The 24814-nt window shown below is 43.2% G+C and overlaps 1 protein-coding gene across 1 annotated transcript; it reads left to right on the plus strand.

Annotated features, from left to right (window-relative positions):
- Positions 1-14684: 14684 nt before the first annotated feature.
- Positions 14685-24473, plus strand: LOC147748970 (adenylyltransferase and sulfurtransferase MOCS3-like). The gene is made up of 3 exons (XM_086936507.1): positions 14685-15864; position 16381; positions 23902-24473. Exons 1-3 carry the CDS (start codon positions 14728-14730, stop codon positions 24168-24170), a joined length of 1407 nt encoding a protein of 468 aa, XP_086792633.1. The 5' UTR covers positions 14685-14727; the 3' UTR covers positions 24171-24473.
- Positions 24474-24814: the final 341 nt, after the last annotated feature.

Here is a 24814-nt window from a genome sequence, read left to right on the forward strand (position 1 = left end):
CAAGATCCAAATGGCAAGTCCTGGATGTTGAGTGCCTCAGTTGAGAGTTCTGAGCAGTGCTTGTAAGACTGTCTGAAGCTTATTTGCACCTGCTGCAGCTTCACTATTGCCCTGGTGTGGCCAAAGGTCGCACATGACATAGGCGGCCGGCTCCCGAGGTCCGGCGGAACTTTTTTCCTTTTCCTTTCTGCTTCTTTTCCTACAATCCGTTTCATCTGAAGACACGACCAGGTCCCTGAATGTGTGCAGGGGGACGCTATTGATTGAATGAAAATGGCGGCTTGACACAAAGCTGACTCAAGCGTTGCTGTTGATGCTATACAGACAAAAATTGGTTTTCAGTTTGTACATTCTTCAGGATTTTTTTTTCCATCCAAGTCTGATTGAGAGTTTGTAGAAAAATGGCTTCAGATTTTCCACATACTACTCTTCAACATTCTTCCTAAATGTAACAATGTGAAACTCACTAGGAGAACGGCTGTTTCTGTTTCCTTTCAAAATGCTGCCAACAATATTTTCTGAATGGAAGACACCATCTTGTAGCATAAAGGGCCGAAAGGGGTTCTGGTCTGGCCGATGGTTGGTGGAGACATTTTGACTATATCTTGGACCTGCCCGGCCTCGCCCAAAATGGCGCCGGTATAAATGGGACTCGTAACTCCTTGCCCGCAAATGTATATCTAGAAAATGTTATTGTAAGTGGCCCTGTCGTATTTTAATTACAAAATGTACATCCACCGATTCCGCAACTGTTAGACACCTTTGTTCTTGCAACCTAATGGCCCGCTCGTTACGTTCCTCTACAGTGTAAATGTCTCCTCATCATATACGATTTCAGTTTGCTCCGTGGCCGGCCCACGTGGTTATAGGCCCGTATTTGTATACTGACATTTGCACAATAAAGGTTTTTAAAACAAAACACGGTAGTAGTATTTACATTGGTAAAGTTTTTACTTTTAGTCACTGTTTTCGAATCAGTAAAAGGCAAGTGAAATAAAGCAGTCCAATTACATGACGGATAAAAGGTATAATATGTAGGAACGCAGTAAAGATAAATGGTCAAGGGCAGTTGTGTTTTTCATTTCTGCAACATAAAGTGATCGATAAGAATCTGATAATCAGGCGTATCGGCGACTAAGACAGCAGGCCGAATCTCTTTTACTCAACGGCTCCGTCATGGTAGGAAGAAACGCCCTTTTTCTCGAAAAAGGAATATATTTTACTTGCAGGACAGTTGTAAATTTTCCGGGAAAGTACATTAGCCTGGAATATTAAAACATATGTTTAAAAAAAAATAATGTTCGAAAACAATAAAAAGCGTAATTTTTAGGTCATATGACCAAGCTTTTCATCATTAAAATAACAAAAGTAAAATGAACCAATGAAAAGTTTTATTAACAAGTCACATGACCTGTTATGCTTACGTTACGCGCTGCGCGCCGCGCCTCGGATCACTTCCGGGTGCGCTAACGCGGTGTGTCATATAACGCATTACGCGACAACGTAGGTCAAGAATATAGTCAAAATGTCTCCACCAACCAGCGTTCGGAACACAACCCCTTTCAGCAGTCCAAAAAGTTCTGTTAAATGACAACAGAGGGGACAGGCAACAAGAACCATCAGTCAAAGAGGGGAGGGCAAGTTCTTCTCTTCCGGGTCATGTTGGGGCGCTACCGGAACTGATCGAATTGGTAGTCTACAGTGTTTCTGGATGTTTCAGACTAAAGCTGGCGTCAGCATGAGAGCACTACCATCTCGTAGCTCCGTCGTGGCCATTCCACGAGCAATCATGGCAGCCGCTCCCCACCAGAAGCCTGCGGGAGTCGGAGGCCCCCAAGACTTTTGTAGAATCTTCACGGCTGAGGGGACGCTTTCGAGAATGGGACCCAAGCCCTATCAGGGAAGCGTCCGAGTTCAAAGGTGTCCCAGGGCCATTTTAGTGGACCAGGCCCAAAACCGAAGAGCCGGCCGCCATTTTGAGAGTCCTGTGGCAGCCGCCTATCGCTGCACCGTAAGAGCGGGAGCAACTCAACTACATGATGAGCGAGACGCTGTAGTCGCAAGAGCGGGCGGTAAACAGCTGAATGGCGGAAGAGGCACAGTGTAGCAAAAGCGGGCGGAATGGCAACTGAAACGGTAAAGGGGCGCCCCACTACAGCGTGTCTTCAGGTCAAACGGATTGTGGGACAAGGTCCAGAATTGAAGAGTCATCAAAAGGCAAAAAGTTCCGCCGGACCCCGGGAGCCGGCCACCTATGTCGGGGGCGATCTCAGGCTACACCAGTGCTATAAGACTTGGGGAGGGTGTCGGAGCCAAGCGTCTTCTCCGAGTCCATGGCCATCACACCGCCCCTCAGGGGCCTCCGTCAAGCTGTTTAGGAAGGTAACATATCACATTGTTTTCTAATGCAGTCAGGTCCACAAACGACACTCACTTACTTTGAGAATAGTGAAGCTGCAGTAGGTGGAAATAAGCTTCAGACAGTGTTACAAGCACTGCTCAGAACTCTTAACTATGGCACCCAACATCCAGAACTTATGCCATTTGAGAATGGCAGTGACATTGAAGCAACTCAGGGACCAAAACCATTAACGTACTTTCATGTATGAAAATCTTACTTGGGGAGGGGGCAGGAGCGAAGCGCCCCCTCCCAGTCCGCGCCACCACACCGTATGTTGAAAATCTGAAGCCATCGTTCTACAAAGTCAACCAACCTTGGATTGAAAAATCTAGAAAAATGTACAAACTGAAAACCAGTTTTGGTCTGCATAGCATCAGTAGCAACGCTTGCTATCAGAGTGCATGAGTTTCATGCTCGATCGATTGAGCTAGCCAGGTCGGGCAATAAAAAGTATAAAATAGTTATGTAAATAGTTATTTAATAAAATGTTTTACCCTGTTTCTTTGCTGGTGTGTTGTCTATATTTTTAATATTTGCATAGGGTTTGTCGTTATTTTGAGCGGGGTGGGTGACGGAGTCGAGCTGTCTTGCAGCCCTCATGGTGTGGAGCTCAGTTCATCTCACTATTTTCGTATTTCTCATGAAGGGTTGTTCCTAATATTTCTATTTTAGCGAGGTCAAAAAGAGATCCAATTAGTGGCCTACTGATTTTGCTCGATTACTTTTATTTTTTTACACGATTTTTCACTATCTGCAAAGACTAAACAGAGTATTGCGACTTTGTGCTTGTTTGTAAATAGAGAATGATCCAAAGAGAACCAATTCTAAAACAGTAAATGCTTGGATAACAATCAATCAAATGGAGAAACAAGCAGGCACGACGGATTACAACGGGGGCAAAGGCCTGCGTTAACTACCGTTCACTATCTGCAAAGAGAGAGTACTACTAAGAGAAAAGAGGGGAGGGGGGGGTGCAGCGTTCAAAGCACATCAGCGTGCATAAATACGAAAATGTTTTTATCTATCACGTACTTGACATTTTAAAGCTTTTCATATTTGCTATTAAAAAAACAATGAAATTCACAGAAAAAACCATAGGTTATAGTGGATATATAGTTAGGAATTTGCATTTACAAAACCTTGAAAATTCAATGAAAAAACCATTGGTTTTAGGCCATATATAGTTAGGGATTTGCATTTACAAAACCTTATTTTACTCGCATAAAACCATTGAAATTCCATATATAGTTAGATGCGCAAACTATATATCGCGCACCCGCAATCCACTGCTGATGATGTCACATATTACATCATTCATGACATGGTCAGTGACATCACTGATGACATCTCTGATGACAACTCAAATGACATCACTGATGACATCTCAAATGACATCACTGATGACATCACTGATGACAACTCAAATGACATCACTGACAACATCACAGATGACATCATTCATGTGTTAATACGACGAACCTCTACAGACTCTGATATATCCTTAGATACACTCAGTGAAAACAGACACTGACAGATTGTCACTCATCCATGGAGTTACTCATACACCTAGACAGTCATGCAAAGAATCAATCACACCTCCAATTCCTCAACTATACAGTTATACACACCTTACTTATTGAAACATATTCTAACACATATTTACTCTCTTATATAATCCCTAATAAAAGTTCACAATGATCCATACAGCCACTCACACATTCACTGGCTCTTATGCACAGTTATTTATATATGTCAACTCTCACATGTACTGTGTTTTACATATGTACTTACTTTGACATGTAGCACTGAGATATCCATTCACTCACCAATACACTCATGCACACAATCAACCGCCCATACAGCTGTTTCCACATGCACTTTTGAACCCATACATCTAGTGAATCAACTGTTCACACATCTATGCACAGAGTCACACACCTCCCAGACACCCATACACACACACTCAGTCTCCCATACAAATACTTGGGCAACCAATCAATAACCCATATAGTTACTCATATAGCTACTGATCAACACATGCAGCAGTTTACCGAACAACAGACATAATGATGCACAAATTAAGACAGTTTAGTCACTAACCCATGCACTCAGTGAGACACATTTAATCACTCTCTCATACAGTCAGTCATGCATCTACTAAATCCTTCATCCAGACACTTATACATCCACTCATTCTTCAATATGTAAGACATATTTTAACTTTACAGAAACATACAATCACTGGATGATGTCATCAGTGATGTCATCAGTGATGTCACTGACCATGTCATGAATGATGTAATGTGTGACATCATCAGCAGTGGATTGCGGGTGCGCGATATATAGTTAGCTCATCTAACTATATATGGAATTTCAATGGTTTTATGCGAGTAAAATAAGGTTTTGTAAATGCAAATCCCTAACTATATATGGCCTAAAACCAATGGTTTTTTCATTGAATTTTCAAGGTTTTGTAAATGCAAATTCCTAACTATATATCCACTATAACCTATGGTTTTTTCTGTGAATATATATATATAGAGTTATAGTTAGCTGAAGTAACTATAACTGGGGAATTTCATTGGTTTTATATGAGTGAAATGTCCAGCTAACTATAACATGTGTCAAACCTATGTTTTTTTTCAGTGAATTTCATAGGTTTTGTAAATGCTACTTCCTAACTATAATGTGTGTAAAACCTATGTTTTTTTCAGTGAATTTCATAGGTTTTTTTAAATGCAACTTCCTAACTATAACGTGTTTAAAACCTATGGTTTTTTCAGTGAATTTCATAGGTTTTTTTAATGCTACTTCATAACTATAACGGGTTTAAAACCAATGTTTTTTTCAGTGAATTTCATAGGTTTTTAAAATGCTAATTATTAATTATATCGTGATTGCAACTTATACTTTTATCAATGAATTTCAGTAAATGTTTTTATCGGAAAAAAAAACAGTTTTGTTGATTTGCACAGTTGTTTAGGGACTCCTTTTAAAGCTCTAGTGGATTAGGGAGTGTGTACCTTGCCTTTTTTTGAACGTTTTGAAATTTGTCAGTATTTGAAACAGATCGCCTTTGTAAACTTTCATGCGCGACCGGGTGCGCGCACTGCGCTATATATTTACGGAAAACATTACAGTTTTGACCCATTGAATTTCTTCATAGACCCCCCAGAGAAGTTATAATAGGTCAAGGAGACTGTACCTTGCCTTCTTTTTAACGTTTTGAAACTTTTGACTAAATCGAACACGACGCCTTTTTCAACTTTCGTGCGCGACCGGGTGCGCGCACCCCAAGGCAAAAACATAAATAGTTTTATACTTTTACAATTTTTAACTTGCATCTTCTGAGAAGATGTACAAGATCAGGCTGTGTTTAGCTTTCCTACTTTTTACGTTTTGACATTTCAGTGAATTAGACCGATACTTCCAAGTGACGTCCGTAACCAGGGAAATGTCATCGCGTACACGTCCTAATGCGCGCATGTCAAGTCATGTGACTCGGAAAGAACACTTCCAATTGGTTGTTAGTAGTTTCTGTTCTGGAATTTTCACGGATCCCACCCACTTCCCTCACTATCTTCTTTACTCTCAAGAGAGAAGAACGTTTTACATCTTTCCGAAGACTTTGGTGAAATGGCTGCCGCACAGAATTCATCGTCAGAATCTGAAGAAAATTATCGGCTACCTTTAACAAAAAGGAAGGAATCTTTCATCTGGCAATTTTTTTCTTTTCCTAAGGAACAAAAAAAAGTGAATGTGCCCAAAGTCACTTGCACAATTTGTGACGCAGTTCTTTCAAGAGGAAATCCTTCCAAAAAGTATTTGTTTTCAATACATACGATGATGAGGCATGTGAGGCAAGTGCATCCTGAGAAACTTACACAGGCATCAACAAGAGCTCTGGCAACACAACTACCATCAGCTGTGGCCAGCACATCTTCTGGTGGACGACCTGTATCTCCGTCCAGTGCAGAGATGGACTTGAGACCATATTTGTCAAAGGTGCATATGAAATGCAACTTGTGTGGAGAAATTATTGTGTACGGAGAGCAGAGCCTCACTCTGATTGAAAGAAGAATTAATGAACATCAATGCTCCGACAGAAGATGATTTTTCTCATTTCATTTTGATCCAGTTTCATAGTTTTAAACTTCAAAATTTCGGTTCCAGTTTTAAAAGTCAAAAACAATATAACACTTGTTAACAAAAAAAAAAAAAAAAAGATCTTTTCAGAACTAACTCATTGTACCAAAAAGAGCTCTATTCACAAGCTGAAGTATTGACGCTTTCTTTCGGGACAATTATGCAAAAAAACGACGATACTTGGGGCATATTATGAAGGAGACGTAATACATTATCATCAGTTTCATCGACAGGACACTGCCGATAAAACAACGATAATAGCCTTCATAGTATGTTCTATGAATTGCAACCGAAACCTATGTTAGTTGCCTTTACATCTAACATTAGGTTTGATTGCAATTCATAGAGCATATTATCAAGGCCGTTATCGCTGCTATATCTGCACTTTTCTGCCGATAAAAGCGGCGTTAATGTTTTACCTATCCTTCGAAATATTCTCCAGCACCTTCGTGAAAACGGCATTACATCGCCTGCCGTAAGACCACTTTGCACAGTAACTTAATGACATGCAAAGTGGGCGTAGGTCAAAGCACATGCAAAATGTGGTTGGAGGGGAAAACACCCTATCACGAAAAGAGGCGTTGGGAGAAAAAGAGGTGGAATAAACTTGTTTCTCGTAGGACTGTTATAGCCTGCTCTAATCAAGCATTCAGCAGCGTTAACATGAGGGTGTGGAAAATAAAACTAAATCTACCCCGTCCCCTAATTACAAGGCACACATTGCTGCGTGAAAACAACGTTTGTTTTCACGCTGTAATGTTAAGTACCGCCGGCTGTTACAGGATTTACTATCACATATGTGTTCCCATTGATATTAACGCACTAACACCGCAGAAAATTCAGCTGATAGCGTCGATATTTAGAACGCCGAGCTGCGGCGATTTTTATCACTTACGAGCCTTGCTATTATGAAGGTTTATCTCCTAAGTCTCTGATTCTCAAACTGTGCACCGCGGCTCCCCTGTGCGCCGTAATGAGGTGCCAGGGGCGCCGCGCACACTCTAGAGTCACTAACCGTCCGTAAATTCCATGGACATCCATACCCTGTTATCTGCAATTGTGGCCATCAGAAGGAGCTGCGCTGCTCCCCTTTGAGAGGCCTCACTCCCACTGCTGGAGCGGCATCGCACTCCTCCAGGAGCACAGGAGCAGCCCCTCCCGCCCATTGAAGTTCTGTATCGGTCTCATTGCCACTTTCTGAATGAAAATGGGGCACTGAAGGATGTTCAAGTATGTAGCGCTCCTCCTGCTACAGCGTACAGAAGGGATTGTGTTAGGTATAAAAAAGTGAAACGCCCACGCTACAATGATATAGAACACTTCCTTCAAAGAAGCCTGTGAAATAAGTATAAAAGATCAGGTTAACCTTCTTTTACTCTCTCATCATTCTTGAACATAAGTATTTACAATACTATATTCAACAATGCCATGGTTGCTGCTTTTTTATTTTAAGAAATTAGCAATCATTCACAAAGCCAATAGTCATGGCTTCTTTTTCATGAGAAAATACTTGCTATATTATATATCTGCATAGAATGACAGAAACAACATAACACCAGTCGGGCGCAACACTATGCTAAGCGCACATTTTTAGCCTATGTGTTTTAAACTTCCCTCTGAATTACCACCTACACTCTATTTGAAGAGACCCCCCAATTTTTTTAACACCTCTTAAAGCCCTGGAAACAACACCATTTAACATTTAACATCATTTACCTCCAATGTTTTCATATATCAGCGTTGTTGAACTCACTCAGTGAAATATCGCTGATTTCATAAAATCACTTTTAAGGCGCTCCTTATCACAGTGCACCCAATCCTGTGTAGAAGTGCTCACATAAAACATGACACTGGTATGACCAGGATAGACAAAGAAATAACACAGTGATGGAAAAGTTTCTTTATTTTTTATACTTACCTAATAAATAGTAACAAAGTAAAAGTAAATTTCTTTAAAAAACATAGTATCTGTGGAAGAAAAGTAAAAATAAGGTTATAATGTACATTTCATTCTCCGACACTATATCTCACGCAAATGGTCGCCTGACGGGCGGGAACCTGTTACGAACCCTCTCGTCACAATGCTCTACCTCATGGGAACGGGCGGCCATCTGACCAGGTGGCTCACAACTAGCATCAAAACGGGGAGGGCACATACACTGTCACCACTGCAGGCGACATGGGAGGAAGATATTGGGAGGCCACTGCGAGATACAGAGTGGGAGCGCATACTTCAGTTCCCCAGGAAAGTAACTAGGAACCCCAAATACAAGTTCATCCAACTGATGTTACTACATAGAGCCTATTTGACTCCACACCGCCTACATGTGATGTTCCCTGCATCCAAGAGCAACTGCCCCCGATGCGATGCAGACGACGCATCACTGGTACACATGCTGTGGCAATGCCCTAAATTAGGGTATTTCTGGACCACTGTCCATGACTCACTCGAGAAGGCTGGCACTCTGCCCCGTTCACCTACACTGGAACATACACTTCTAGGGCTGGGGCCATCAACACGCACCAGAACCGTGGCGACGCGCTTCTCAGATCTGGCCCTGTTGCTGGCGAAGCGTGCCATCACGATGAGATGGAAATCAGCTAAACCGCCCAACCCTGACCTGTGGCGGGTGGAAGTAATGCGCTGGGGTAAGGCTGAGGGTGAAGCACTACAGAGAGAGGAGAGTAGGGGCCTCCGAAAAACACCGTTCTCACTAGAATGGTTTGACACGTTAGGGACCTTTGAGGCTGGCAATGACGAGGATGAAGGAGATACAAGTGAATAGCCACTTGGGGTATCACTATGCACTGACTCACTCTCCCATGCACGGCCACTGCCTACGGTGCACTGCGATGGGATACGGGTGTCTCCGACCCATCGATCACGCTGCCTCACCCTACCTATGTGTTCAACTTACGCTATGTTTCAATGCATTGGGGGTGACCCACATGTCAATATTTCAATTATACGCATGTTGAGAGAGTGTCGGGTGGGATTTCCTAGGGGCGGAGGGTGGGATCGGGTGAGAACGGGGTTTGTTAGTTGTTCTAGTTCATCGACAAAATGAAAAATCAAATCCACTATGTTTCTATATATGCTATGAGCGTACACATGCATGTACCACCGGGGTTAATACTGTGCTCGTATATATGAAAATGTATGCATGTTCTGCTCTAAACACTATGCTAATAAACAGATTTAAAAAAAAAATGTACATTTCATAAAACAAAAAAAGTAGGAGTGAATGAAACAGAAAGTGAAAGAAAAAAAGACTGAGGGAGAGTAAGAGACAGAGACAGAATGTGTGGTATATAAATCAATGAGTAAGGTAATTAATTGAAAGAGATAATAGCACTGAAGGAATGAGTGTCTAAACGAAAGTAAAGTGAGAGAGAAAATAAAAGTATGATCAGTGATAGTACACGAAATAAACAGTCTCTTAAAGAAACACAGTAAGAGTACAGGAATATCTTAAGGAGATAGATAAAATAAAGGAAAAACAGTAAGAGAAACAGAGTAAAAAAGGGTGAGAAACAGAAGATGAACGGAGTAGAAATACACAAGGACTGTAGGAGACAAATAAATAAAAATGAAGTAGGGTAAGGGAAGTAAACTATGGGCCTTATTTATGAAGGCCTTGCGCCACCCATGCGTCACTTCTAACATGGGAAAAAGTGGCGCATCGGTGGCGAAAGGCTTTCATAAATGAGGCTCTTTAGATTTAAGATTAAGAATTGAGCATAATTAATGAAAGCAGACTAAGGGAATAAAATTAAAGGTACAGTAAGACAAACGAATTAAGATTCTAGAAACAAAGGTGATATAAGGTCAATAAAGGTGAGTCACCATGAGACAACGGAAGAATCAAACGGAAGAGATAGATAGACTGAATAAAATAGTGACAGAAAAGATGTTAGAGAAACAGGAGAGAAAATTAAACAATGCAAAATGTGGATGAGTTAAACGGAATAAGCGTGACTGAACAGTACTGACAAAGGAAGGTGATGAAAAGAATAAGGATAAGAGAGAGGCAAAGGAAACTCTCGGATGTTATTAGTTGTACTTACCTTTTAAATGTAATATCTGTGGAAGACAATAAAAAAATGTGTTATAATACATATTTCTAAATCCAATGTAACAAAATAACTTAAACAACATATTGCATGGTTTATTTTTGCTTTCCTCAGAATATATTGATTTTCACTATAAACAGTGATTTCAATAGTAATCATCATGTAACAGCGGGGAAAAAAACCACAATCCAAATGATTGTGTTTAAAAAAGCCGTACAAGATCTCTATACATAATATAAATACCTGAAAAAACATGTCTTAAATGTTTTTCTCTAATTCGCAATTTCTTGAGTAAGCACAGTACATCTTCCTCAGTTACAAACTTATTAAACCATAGCACTTATTTTTAAATACGTCTCAACAAAGCTCCGTGCAAATATGTTCTTAAAACATTTATCTTAAGTACACATTTTCTTCTCTTACACCTTTCCGCGTGGCCAAATAGTATGAGTTAACTCCTTATTTTTAAATACCTCTCAACAAACTTCCGTCAAAATATGTTCTAAAAATATTTATCTTAAGTACACATTTTCTTCTCTCATACCTTTCCGCGTGGCCAAATAGTATGAGTTAACTCGTTATTTTTTAAATACCTCTCAACAAACTTCAGTTGAAATATGTTCTGAAAACATTTATCTCAAGTACACATTTTGTTGTCTCATATGTTTCCGCGTGGCCAAATAGTATGAGTTAAGTAGGTATTTTCTCAAATTATTTAATCTTAGTGTTATCCATTTCTTTCTCAACCTTTCAAATAAAAATTCTAACGCGTTCTGTACCATCAAACATTAAGTAAACTTGTACCTGATACTATCACTATGCCAAATACAAATTTCATTTCTAGATTTGCACACCCTCAGTCACATGATATTTCTAAACAACAGAGTTTCATATCTTTACAGTGTTAATCTTCCTACACCAAGTAATTTTACTGAAATTTGGGTTGCAAAAATAGCAGATAAGAATTAGTTAAGTCAAAAGGCAAACGTTTCTTAAAAGTCAATTGACTATCATTGCAGAGTGTCCAACCTGTTGGAGACTTCAAATAAGCTGTGTAATGTCCTGCTAATGTTGAAGGCCCTTCATGAAAAATAATGGCTATAGTTGCAAATGTTCTTCTAGAAATAGATACTTGAGAAGCCACAACATTTTTAATTAAAGTTGACAATTTACTCCCATCAGCTCTGCATCGTTGAAACATTAAAATTACATATTGTCCATTTCTGTGGATAAATAATGTTGATAACATTTCAGAGTTACATTGAGAGCAGACCATGTTCTGATGTGCATCTTTAACTAGTTTATTAAAGGACACTTCTTTACAGTCTGGTAATGGTAAATATATAAATCTTTCAGTGTGTATATCAGGAGTACTTGAAAATGAACAATTATCACACTTATGTTCCCATTTATAAGAAAGGCCAAAAAGACTATCAATATCTACACCTTCATCTTCCAAAACTGTTAGCATATACATAATAAATTCTTGACAATCTTGCTGAATATTCTGAGAAAATTGATTTAGTCCTGCACATATGTCTAAAACATTCCTTAGTTCTGAAACACTTGCTACTTCACTATTATCACTGCTACATTTTTCAAATACAGAATTTAACGAACAACAAAATGTTTGCTCCCGATTTTGTACAAACTGTTGCTGAAATTTTTTTAGAAAAAAAACAACATTAACTACTACATTTGCATAGCAGTTGACACCAGACCTGTTTTCAAACTTAAATCCAACAATCTGTTCAATACTAACCTTTTTCTTACTGCTACCAATGACAGCTACATCTTTTTTTCTTCGTTTCTCTACTACTTCGGTACATTTTTCCTCATTTCTCCTTTTCTAACCAACCATACACTTTTCAATTAAAGGATATTGAGGTAAACTTGGAGCATATTCTCTTCTTAACCTATTATACTCCTTCACACAATTTAGATCTGCACTAATCTTTGTCTCATCAAAATCAATTAGATACAGTCCACATAAAGTTCTAACTCGAGATAAAGCAACATACGCCATACCCTCTTTGAATACAGTGCTTCCAATATTTACCAAAGCACAATCTACACTTAAACCTTGAGATTTCTGAATAGTCACTGCATATGCCAAACAAATTGGAAATTGCTTCTGACGGACATATAAGTCTTTCACAAGCAAAAAACGAGCTGACAGCGACTGAATTGTTGAACTTCCTCAATTCCATCAAATTTAATTCTTAAAAATTCAATCTCATCTCTATTTGAGTAATTGACAAAACCTACAACATTACCCATTGCTCCATTTACCAAACCTCTTTCTACATGTAAATTTCTTCGTAAAATAATCCGACAATTTAAACATACATACGGATTTCTTTCTAAGCCAGCAGTTTTAGATATAGATTTCTGAAGAGAATCCAATTTTAACTTCAACTTTTCAGACAAAACAATAGTACTACCTTCATGCTCTATTCTATCTTTAGCTTCCAATTTCTTAATTTCTTGATTTTCCAACTTCAAAATGTTTTCATTGAAAACGGAACATTCTTTGAGAGTTGGCATCAAGCATATGACTGACTTATCTGCTACCTCTTTACTACATATTTTCTCAGGTACATTATCTTCATTAGGAAAGAGCTTGGAAAGTAATCGTGTTCGTAGAGTTTCTTTCGCATCTTCAGTTAGTTTTCCAATCCTTATATCTTGAAGAATATTTCCATATTTAGTATCCTTTGCCTGTCGCATATTTTGAATCAGTTCAGTATATTTGAAATGTGACCATATATTAACATTTCCAATACTGCCCAGGCACTTTCTGGTCTCTTCATGCGTAACAGTCTTAAATACAGGTTGTCCTTTCACAGGAGTTAGCTGCAGTAGATCTCCAAAAACTATGACATGTTTACCTCCAAATGACACATCATACTCTGTCTTAAGTATCTGTTGCATTTTTAAATGCACAAAAGCAAGCATTAAATTGGATACCATGCTTACCTCATCAATAATGAGAAGTTTCATTTTTTTAAGTACTCTAGAAACTTCAAAACAAGCTTCTCCAGATAGCTTGTGATATTGTAATTTATTTTCATGTTCAACTGGCAGCATCAGTAAACGATGTAAAGTAATACCTTTAATATTATGTGCTGCCAATCTAGTTGGAGCAGTAACAACACAAGACAGTGTTGACTGAGTTCTTTGCTGTAGATATGTAGTAATTCCTTTAATTAGGAAACATTTACCAGTTCCAGCTTCTCCACTTACATATAGTCGAATAGGTTCAAATGACATACATAAGCATTCTTTTTTCTCTTGACGAAAGCCATGCTCAATGTGCTCTGTCACTTCATTATATATCTGTCTTTGCTCAAGATTAAATTGATTTTTCAATTCTTCTAAGTTTATTACTTCCTCTTGACCTTGCTGCATTGCTCTTTCCACCTCATCCATGGCAGTGGCTGCTTCATTTAGGATAATTGTACACGTACATCAGGCAGGGGACGCTCACTACGCACACACACACACGCACACACTTCCTGGGAACTCATTGCCCAACACACCTGGACCCTCGGCTCCGTCCTCCCCGAAGGCTGGTCCGCCCGCACACGGGTGAAAGGAACGAGAGGGCTGCGTCCTCCGGCACAGGCTCATCGTGCCTGCGCACACTGACAGCTCCCGCAGGCCGGCATGAGCTAAAGAAGGGTCTGCGGAAGTATAACAGGGCACGTGCATCAGGCAGGGGACGCTCCCTACGCCTGCGCACAGACACGTTGACACCGTGAGCCAGGCAAGGCGCGCTCGCTGCGCCTGCGCACAGCAACAGTGCCTTTGCCCGGCATGAGCTAAAGGGACTGAGGAAGCAGAGCAGACAGTGGAGCCAGTGAAGAGGGGGGTGCTTCCTCGTCTGATTCCCAGAGTACGACGGCCGCGGGATGGTTATTGCTGTGCTGGACACTGGCGTGGACTCTGGGGCGCCGGGTATGCAAGCTGCCTTCAAAGAAGCCACATCAAAACCTGCTTGACCACACCACGCAGCAAGTATTCACATTCTTGTCATAAGGGGCGTGCTACTTATTTGCTTGAGAATTGGTGAAGGAAGTGTTTGAGGACTTTGATTTCGCCATATGCTGCCTGTGGCGAAGGAATCTTGTGTAACTGCAATGAACTTGACCGACATAGTCAAGCTAAGGGAAGAGCTCTTGGCGAAAGAGGAAGAGGTGAATGCACTTAGAAAGAGACTTGTGCAGTTGCAAGAGGAGTCAACCTGCAGTTCATATCTACCATTTGTATGTCATCCACTGACAGAACTTCCATCTTTAAAAGCAAAGTCCAGCCTAATGAATGAGGATATATGGCGGTATAGTAGACAGCTCGTTCTTCCAGAGATTGGTGTTAAAGGACACCTCAGTCTTGCAAACTCTTCTGTTCTAGTGGTTGGCTGTGGAGGTCTTGGGTGCCCTCTTGCCCAGTACCTGGCTGCTTCAGGCATTGGCCGACTAGGACTTGTGGATCATGATGTTGTTGAATTGAGCAATCTACACAGGCAGATTTTGCATTCCGAGAACAAGCAAGGCATATCTAAATCTGTGTCTGCTGCATCAGCACTAAAACTATTGAATTCCTCTGTAGAATACATTCCGTACCATATGACTTTAAATTCCCAGACTGCACTAGAGCTTGTTAAACAGTATGACATTATCGCTGATTGTTCAGATAATGTGCCCACCAGGTATCTCATCAATGACGCGTGTGTTCTAATGGGCAAGCCACTAGTCTCCGCTAGTGCTCTCAGACTCGAGGGACAGCTCACAGTGTACAACTATAACGGTGGTCCTTGCTACCGATGCATTTTTCCAAAACCACCACCAGCTGAGACAGTGACTAATTGTGCAGATGGTGGAGTTCTTGGGGTCGTCCCTGGAATTCTGGGCCTGATGCAGGCTCTGGAAATATTAAAGATGCTTTCGGGAATGGATTCCTCCTTAAGCCAGGTTTTGATGATGTTTGATGCTGTCGATGGGCCATTTCGTAATATCAAGATGCGTTCTAAAAAACGTGACTGTGCTGTCTGTGGAGAGAATCCATCTGTGCAAGGTCTTCAAGATTACGAGGCGTTTTGTGGCTTATCTTTGTGTTTGCTGACCCCACAAGAGAGAATATCACCACAAGAATACAAGAAGATAATGGACAACCAGGTCGCTCACTTACTTTTGGACGTTCGGCCACAAACTGAGGTGGACATCTGTCACCTCCCTCATGCAGTTTTTTTTTACCCTCACACGCGTTTACCCCTACTGTAATAGCATCACAGCCTAGACACACCCCACCTGCCATTTACCCTCGACTAGCGGGACAACACAACCTACAGCCCTACCCCTCACTGTTGCTGCAATCCCTGGCCATCTGGCTCCCCTGGCTCCCCGTGGGCCTTTGGCTCCCCCTTTACAAAACACCACCAGTACATTATTCCACGGACTGACTGGGTTGAGTCACGCAGTCCCCACAGCATGCAGTCATTACAGACAGTGTCCTGACACTTTGTGGAGATTATGACGTTATATGCGCGATCATCCGCACCATAACACTCCCTTTGGCCAACTTTGAATACTCACATAGGCATTTCATATTACGCCTCCGCCTCTGGTTTAATTACACCCGACTCCCTGAGGCATGGATCTCGAAGCTAATCGCGATCGGTTCCAGTACTATTGCCACTCCCAAGATGGCCCCTTCACTCAGCCTTTCGAGTAACTAGCTCTGCCCAGTGTACCAGTCAGGGTACTGCGCATGCGCATGACGCATTATAGACGCGCCTTCACTCCCTTTAAAACGGCGGACATCATTAGAAACCTCCACCAGCTGCTCCGCACTCTGACCAGGTGCCGTGAGCGTGAGGGGTAGGTGTTCCGCCGTTCCAGTGTCTATACCAAGGTAAGCGCTACCCGAGACTGCTAAAGCCCCAACTTTACCATGGAGCGTGGACAATATCGGGCCGATTTGTGCGATTACCGCATGGGCTCGCAAAGGATCCGCCTGCTGATCGGGAGCCTCCCCGGAGGCCCCGCTATTCAGACTTTAACCTATGCCCCGCCTGGCCACTCCCCTGACCCGCCCCTAGCTCGCCGGGTCTCCATCTATAGAGTAACAGGGCAGGCTTTATCTTCACACAAGCCTCCCTGGGGCCCCGCTGAACGTATTCCTAAACACAGTATGTTAAAGCTTATTGATAACACTATGGCCCACTTGACCATGTACCCGCCCCCATCCCGCTCGATCTATTGATGAAGGGGCTGAGGGCTGTACCCCGAGTGCTTCCCTGTCGCCTATGTCAATAGATAGGAGTGGCGTGAGTGACACGCATCCTACATCACATGACCAGTACTGTTGCACAGGGATCCATAGTTAATGGGCACTATCCCGCCCAGCATCTTTCCCTACCTATCCCGATTATTAATTGCTACTGGGAGCAGGTTCTACACTCCACCTGGGGCCGCTATTGCTGCTGCTTAGTGTACCAACATTTACATCTCCCTCACCTGTCTGAGTTACCAGCTACCAATTTCTCACATCCAATAGGTGTACTGAACCTTATTACGCTGGCCTCACGGGAGCATGCTGCGGGGCCTAGTCTTAATCCCCTTAGGGTAGGAACATGACTATTGCTGCACGCCTGTTGTTGTTTCCTGATGGATGGGTTGCTATTTCGAATGCTTCGGCTGTATACCACAGATATTTCTTAAACACACAATAGAAATTCCCCTATTGTGACATTTGAGCGGTGTATGACATAAAAGGGACGTTGCACCTAAATGCCCGGTTCAATGTGTGTTCCCTTTCACACCACCCCCTTCACTTCTCACAGTGTGGAGCGTGTGTCACAAGAGTCACGCTGCACGATTTGAGCATTGAGTCACTATGTTACATTTGACTTGAGCTGTTCTTTCTGTTTTTATAATTTTTGTTCCCCTACCTCTAGGTCGCCTAAATAGAGCAGGACCCCTTGGCCCTCTGGCCCTCCGACCCAGCGAGGTTGTATTTGCTTTCTTCATATAGATTGAGCATTGAGCCCACCTTTCTCTTTGTGTAGTACTTTATTTTTAGGTCCTGACGAATCGCCTCTCGGCGAGAAACATGTTGACCACACTAGGGGGTAGAGTTATTGTTCTGTACACTTTTACGGTCTCTAAACTCCCCTCCCACCCCTTTTAACTAAGGAATCAGCCACGTTATTAAAGTTGCTAGTGGACTGATTACCTTTTTTATCACCTTCACTCACCATTGCACTGACTACACCTTCCTCATCCTCACCCACATCCACCATCGGCAAGGAACTAAAAGAACCCCGTCAAAAGAGTACCCTTGGGGGACTCCGTCGGACATTGCAACGCCGGTCTGACGAGGGGCAGGGAGCCGATGATGACACCGGACACCCTCGAGTAAGGGTGTGTTTCACGCTTATTACCTTGGGTGTGTGAGGCTCTCTAAGTTCCGACTAGGGAACCCTTCTTTGCAGCCACGGTATTTATAATACCAACTCCTCGCTCCACACTGTGATACGCCCCCTGGGGAACTTTGTACTCTGCTGCTAGCTCTACTTTAGGACATGTACACTGGACCCCATTAAATATCGTCCTCCTCTGTTCCCCTTTTGTTAAAAATCTTTGCGTGGGCCATCCCACGGAACTGTCTAGGCTACCTCCAGCGACAGATCGCTGTGAGGCCCACTAGGGACCTCGAATGACTGGTTGCATTTGAGTGTTTCCTACATACCCCTTACCTTACCCTCCATTCCCTACGACTCTTTCACCCGGGTGACCGTCTAACCATGGAGGACGTCCCGGGTCTTAGTTTCGATGAGGGAACTATAGCCGAAGCCCTTAGGGATACACCCTCTCTCTTGGGAACGTCAGAGGCTGCCGCCACCGGCTCCTCTACTGATGACTGGACGAAACTCACCACCCTGAAAAAAGAGTGGCTACGTATTACCATACATGGACTGATGATGGCTGAATACCTGAGGGCCAATATCGCCCCCCAGGGACTCATAGTCAACCTCCTCCCCAGGATCTTCCTAGAAGACAACCAGTTCAAAGGAGACTGGTGCCAGGTCTCCTGGAAGTGTACGAAAGACTTACTTTTCTTGATCGTCAAAACAGCCAAAAGATTGGCAGACGCTCTGCTGGACAAAATCACAGCCATAGAAACAACGATGAAGACAGCCGTTAGTAAAAATTCTAAAACGGCCTTCTCAGCTAAACTCGCAGAGATTAATCAGGAGATTGCCGATAACCAGGAATATCTCCTTAAGCAGAAATTGTCCAAACTTGAAAAAGATGTAGCAAGATTTGAGAAAGAAAAAGTCTACCCTTATCTTAAGGAAGGATACACCAATAAGAAAACTGGGTATTCCTCCGATGAGAATTCTGGCTTTGAAAGTCGAAGAGGGTCCTCAAGCAGTGACTCTAGCACTGGCACCACCCCTAACAACAACCGCCAGCAACGGCGCCCCAACTGGAACCGGGGCTTCCATCAAGGACCCACGTTCCATGGACCCCCACAAATGCTGCCTCCTTGGCAATACCCCTTCTACCCGCAAGGCCCCCCACAATTCTACCCCCAGAACCCTTTTCACGACAGAGGTTGGGGCAGAGGAAAAGGGCGCAAGCGGAGCGGCACAAGAGGGGTCCAGTGGCAAGACCAGCCATCGACATCAGCCCCGATGGAAACCAGGAGTGCAGCGAGGGGGAGAAGAGCTTAGTGGTCAATCTCTCACACAGAGTTCTCTCTCCTATAGAAACGACTACTCTTGAAAAGGGCTTAGGGTTTGTTCCCACGCCCACCCCGGACAGTTTTACAGAAATATGCGAGATCAAACAATTTTTCCGCAAAGTACGCCTTAGGGCCTACTTCCAGGACCAGCCTTCCAGTGAAAAAACCGATACGGGTCTACATAACCCCTCCACCTTTACCCCCACGGACGGGATGGTCCCTCCTGAGGTATTGACCTTTGAGAAGGCTGTACTTAAGTCCTTGGAGAATAAACCAAACTCCAGTAGTTACAATAATCTGAGTAAAGCTGAAAGACAAGCAGTCCTATCCCTTGGCAACGACACCGCCATCGTGATAAAACAAGCTGACAAAGGGGGAGCAACTGTCATACAAGACGCCATCGATTACGACACAGAGTGTAAGCGCCAACTGGCCAACACTACCCACTACAGACCCCTCCCAGCAGACCCAACTAACAGACTAATTACAGACATCTCCAGTCTGATTATTGAAGGCGAAGCCAATGGCTGGATCTCTAAAAAAGAGGCAGAGTTTCTCCTGACGAAGCACCCTGTGGTCCCGTATTTTTATACTCTTCCTAAAATTCACAAAGGGATCAGTCCAGTCCCAGGGAGACCCATTGTCTCTGGGATTGGCTCATTACTAGAACCCTTATCCAAGTTTTGTGATGTATTTCTTCAACCCATTGTAAAGGAAATACCCTCCTACCTACAGGATACAAGAGATGTCTTACGTCTCATTGAGTCAATTGAGGGGCGAGAAGATGTAGACCTACTTCTCACGCTTGATGTAGAAGCGCTGTATACTAACATTCCCCAAGCAGCCACACTAGAAGCCGTGGAATCCGCCCTTATGCAGCAGGAGTGGTCCTCGCCTACCCCTATATCTTTTATCATGGCTTGTGCAAGTATCGCGTTGACGGAAAACTTCTTCCAATATGGTTCACAGCTGTACCACCAGATCAGAGGTACCTCTATGGGTTCGACCTTTGCTCCCAGCATTGCTTGCATTTATATGGCGGCTTTTGAGAACCAGATCATCTATCCCGACTCTAACCCCTTCCGACAACATCTCACACTATGGCGTCGGTATATCGACGACATTCTGATACTTTGGAAGGGTGACCGAGAGAGCTGTAATCAGTTCTGCTCCTGGATCAACTTACAGAATCCCTACCTCAAATTCACTGGGACTGTGTCAGAGACAGCTTTACCCTTCCTTGACCTCACGATACGGCTGGGACCAGCCGGTCTGAGTACCACTCTGTTCCGTAAAGAGACGGACAGAAACAGCCTCCTTCTGTTTAACAGTCATCACCCCAGAGCACTACGCGAAAATCTTCCCTTCGGTCAATTCTTGAGGATACGTAGGAATTGCTCCTCAAGGGATGATTACAGACAGGAAGCTAACACCTTACAAAGTAAGCTGCTTGACAGAGGGTATCCCACCAAATTGATACGAGACTCTAGTAAGAGAGCCCTTAACAACCATAGGGAGGCCCTCCTGGAAGTACACCAGAAAGAACGCGACAATCTTATAACATGTGTCACTAGTTTCACCAGGAATTCAAACTTCATTAAGAAAACAGTGAATAAACACTGGGACATTCTCAATTCAGGGGGCACTGATTTACCCAAGCCTAGGTTTGCATTTAAACGAACAACGAACCTAAAAGACTCCCTGATACACACACGTCCTAAGAAATCACCCGTTGCTGGACAACGTACATTATGGGACCTCCCACCCGTGGTTGGACACTACCCTTGTGGGGGTTGTGCCGTCTGTCCCCAATCTAAACAGTGCAAAGAAATCACATTAACAGACTCTTTCACCTGGAAACTGACTAGACATACTAATTGTAATAGCTCTAAGTGTGTCTATCTCCTTATCTGCCCTTGTGGGAAATTTTACGCCGGGATGACCATGAGACAGGTCAAATTGAGAATAACGGAGCATAAAAGCAATATACGATGCTCCAAGACTCATACGAGACTATATGAACATTACCAACAGCACAATCACCCGGCCGACAGCATCCAATGGCTAGTGCTTGAGTCCCAACCAACCATGACTAGACAAGCTTTGTTCAGGCTTGAACAGAGATGGGTGCATCGTCTCCAGCTAGACACAATAGGCCTAAATGACGCTATTCCCTGGGCAAGTGTCTCAAGGTAGATATCTTCTACCCTCACACGCGTTTACCCCTACTGTAATAGCATCACAGCCTAGACACACCCCACCTGCCATTTACCCTCGACTAGCGGGACAACACAACCTACAGCCCTACCCCTCACTGTTGCTGCAATCCCTGGCCATCTGGCTCCCCGTGGGCCTTTGGCTCCCCCTTTACAAAACACCACCAGTACATTATTCCACGGACTGACTGGGTTGAGTCACGCAGTCCCCACAGCATGCAGTCATTACAGACAGTGTCCTGACACTTTGTGGAGATTATGACGTTATATGCGCGATCATCCGCACCATAACACTCCCTTTGGCCAACTTTGAATACTCACATAGGCATTTCATATTACGCCTCCGCCTCTGGTTTAATTACACCCGACTCCCTGAGGCATGGATCTCGAAGCTAATCGCGATCGGTTCCAGTACTATTGCCACTCCCAAGATGGCCCCTTCACTCAGCCTTTCGAGTAACTAGCTCTGCCCAGTGTACCAGTCAGGGTACTGCGCATGCGCATGACGCATTATAGACGCGCCTTCACTCCCTTTAAAACGGCGGACATCATTAGAAACCTCCACCAGCTGCTCCGCACTCTGACCAGGTGCCGTGAGCGTGAGGGGTAGGTGTTCCGCCGTTCCAGTGTCTATACCAAGGTAAGCGCTACCCGAGACTGCTAAAGCCCCAACTTTACCATGGAGCGTGGACAATATCGGGCCGATTTGTGCGATTACCGCATGGGCTCGCAAAGGATCCGCCTGCTGATCGGGAGCCTCCCCGGAGGCCCCGCTATTCAGACTTTAACCTATGCCCCGCCTGGCCACTCCCCTGACCCGCCCCTAGCTCGCCGGGTCTCCATCTATAGAGTAACAGGGCAGGCTTTATCTTCACACAAGCCTCCCTGGGGCCCCGCTGAACGTATTCCTAAACACAGTATGTTAAAGCTTATTGATAACACTATGGCCCACTTGACCATGTACCCGCCCCCATCCCGCTCGATCTATTGATGAAGGGGCTGAGGGCTGTACCCCGAGTGCTTCCCTGTCGCCTATGTCAATAGATAGGAGTGGCGTGAGTGACACGCATCCTACATCACATGACCAGTACTGTTGCACAGGGATCCATAGTTAATGAGCACTATCCCGCCCAGCATCTTTCCCTACCTATCCCGATTATTAATTGCTACTGGGAGCAGGTTCTACACTCCACCTGGGGCCGCTATTGCTGCTGCTTAGTGTACCAACATTTACATCTCCCTCACCTGTCTGAGTTACCAGCTACCAATTTCTCACATCCAATAGGTGTACTGAACCTTATTACGCTGGCCTCACGGGAGCATGCTGCGGGGCCTAGTCTTAATCCCCTTAGGGTAAGAACATGACTATTGCTGCACGCCTGTTGTTGTTTCCTGATGGATGGGTTGCTATTTCGAATGCTTCGGCTGTATACCACAGATATTTCTTAAACACACAATAGAAATTCCCCTATTGTGACATTTGAGCGGTGTATGACATAAAAGGGACGTTGCACCTAAATGCCCGGTTCAATGTGTGTTCCCTTTCACACCACCCCCTTCACTTCTCACAGTGTGGAGCGTGTGTCACAAGAGTCACGCTGCACGATTTGAGCATTGAGTCACTATGTTACATTTGACTTGAGCTGTTCTTTCTGTTTTTATAATTTTTGTTCCCCTACCTCTAGGTCGCCTAAATAGAGCAGGACCCCTTGGCCCTCTGGCCCTCCGACCCAGCGAGGTTGTATTTGCTTTCTTCATATAGATTGAGCATTGAGCCCACCTTTCTCTTTGTGTAGTACTTTATTTTTAGGTCCTGACGAATCGCCTCTCGGCGAGAAACATGTTGACCACACTAGGGGGTAGAGTTATTGTTCTGTACACTTTTACGGTCTCTAAACTCCCCTCCCACCCCTTTTAACTAAGGAATCAGCCACGTTATTAAAGTTGCTAGTGGACTGATTACCTTTTTTATCACCTTCACTCACCATTGCACTGACTACACCTTCCTCATCCTCACCCACATCCACCATCGGCAAGGAACTAAAAGAACCCCGTCAAAAGAGTACCCTTGGGGGACTCCGTCGGACATTGCAACGCCGGTCTGACGAGGGGCAGGGAGCCGATGATGACACCGGACACCCTCGAGTAAGGGTGTGTTTCACGCTTATTACCTTGGGTGTGTGAGGCTCTCTAAGTTCCGACTAGGGAACCCTTCTTTGCAGCCACGGTATTTATAATACCAACTCCTCGCTCCACACTGTGATACGCCCCCTGGGGAACTTTGTACTCTGCTGCTAGACCTCCCTCATGCAGTCCACATTCCCTTGAGAAAGTTGGAAGAAAAAAATAATCAATATGTCCATCTTCTAAGGCTAGCAATGGAACAACAAAAAGAGTTGGCCAATGGAGCGGAACCTTTTCCAGTGTATGTTATTTGCAAATTAGGGAATGACTCGCAGAAAGCAGTTAAAATTCTGGAGGAATTCTCTGGAAATGAGCTGGATTTCTTGATCGCAAAAGACATCATAGGTGGATTAATGGCTTGGGCAAATAAAGTAGATGCAACATTTCCTCAATATTGATAATCCAAGAAAATCGTGTCTGTATCCTGCAAAATGAAAGACTGATAAAAGAAAAATGCTGCTAAATAATATTTTCCAGCGGATTAATTTTGTTGTCTGTATTCTGATACGGTCTACTTGAACACGTTTTAGAGTGGGTTTTTAATCTACATTTTGCATTCATTTTATTGATTACAATTCTTTTGTTACCATGTTTAAATCATTTAAATCGGTTGTCTTCAAATGTTTTCAGATCAAATCCCGTGCTTTTTAAGTAAAATCATTTGGTCAGGGCCCTCAAGATTTAACACTATTTTCTCACATTCATTATGCGCAATATTCATAATTATTTTTCAATGTACAATAAATATATGCTTTAAAACCTTACAAGCGTACCCAACAGTTCAACTGGTTTGTGATTCAAAGTCCAAACACTGTTTTTGTTTGTGATAAATCTATGTTATGTGAAATAAAAATTAGGTAGCTAAAAAAAAAAAAAAAATTAGGATAATTGGTTGTCCCAGTGGATCTTGACTTAATGAAGCCGAACTTTGACTACCTTGTGAACTGTCTCTAGCAATCTCCGCTGCAATTGTTGCTTCTTGCTCTATTTCGTCATTCAACATTTGGAGATAATTACTGAAAACAGGACATTCGATATTACT

The sequence above is a fragment of the Lissotriton vulgaris genome, chromosome 1_1 (assembly GCF_964263255.1).
Source record: "Lissotriton vulgaris chromosome 1_1, aLisVul1.2, whole genome shotgun sequence".
Lineage (NCBI taxonomy): Eukaryota > Metazoa > Chordata > Amphibia > Caudata > Salamandridae > Lissotriton > Lissotriton vulgaris.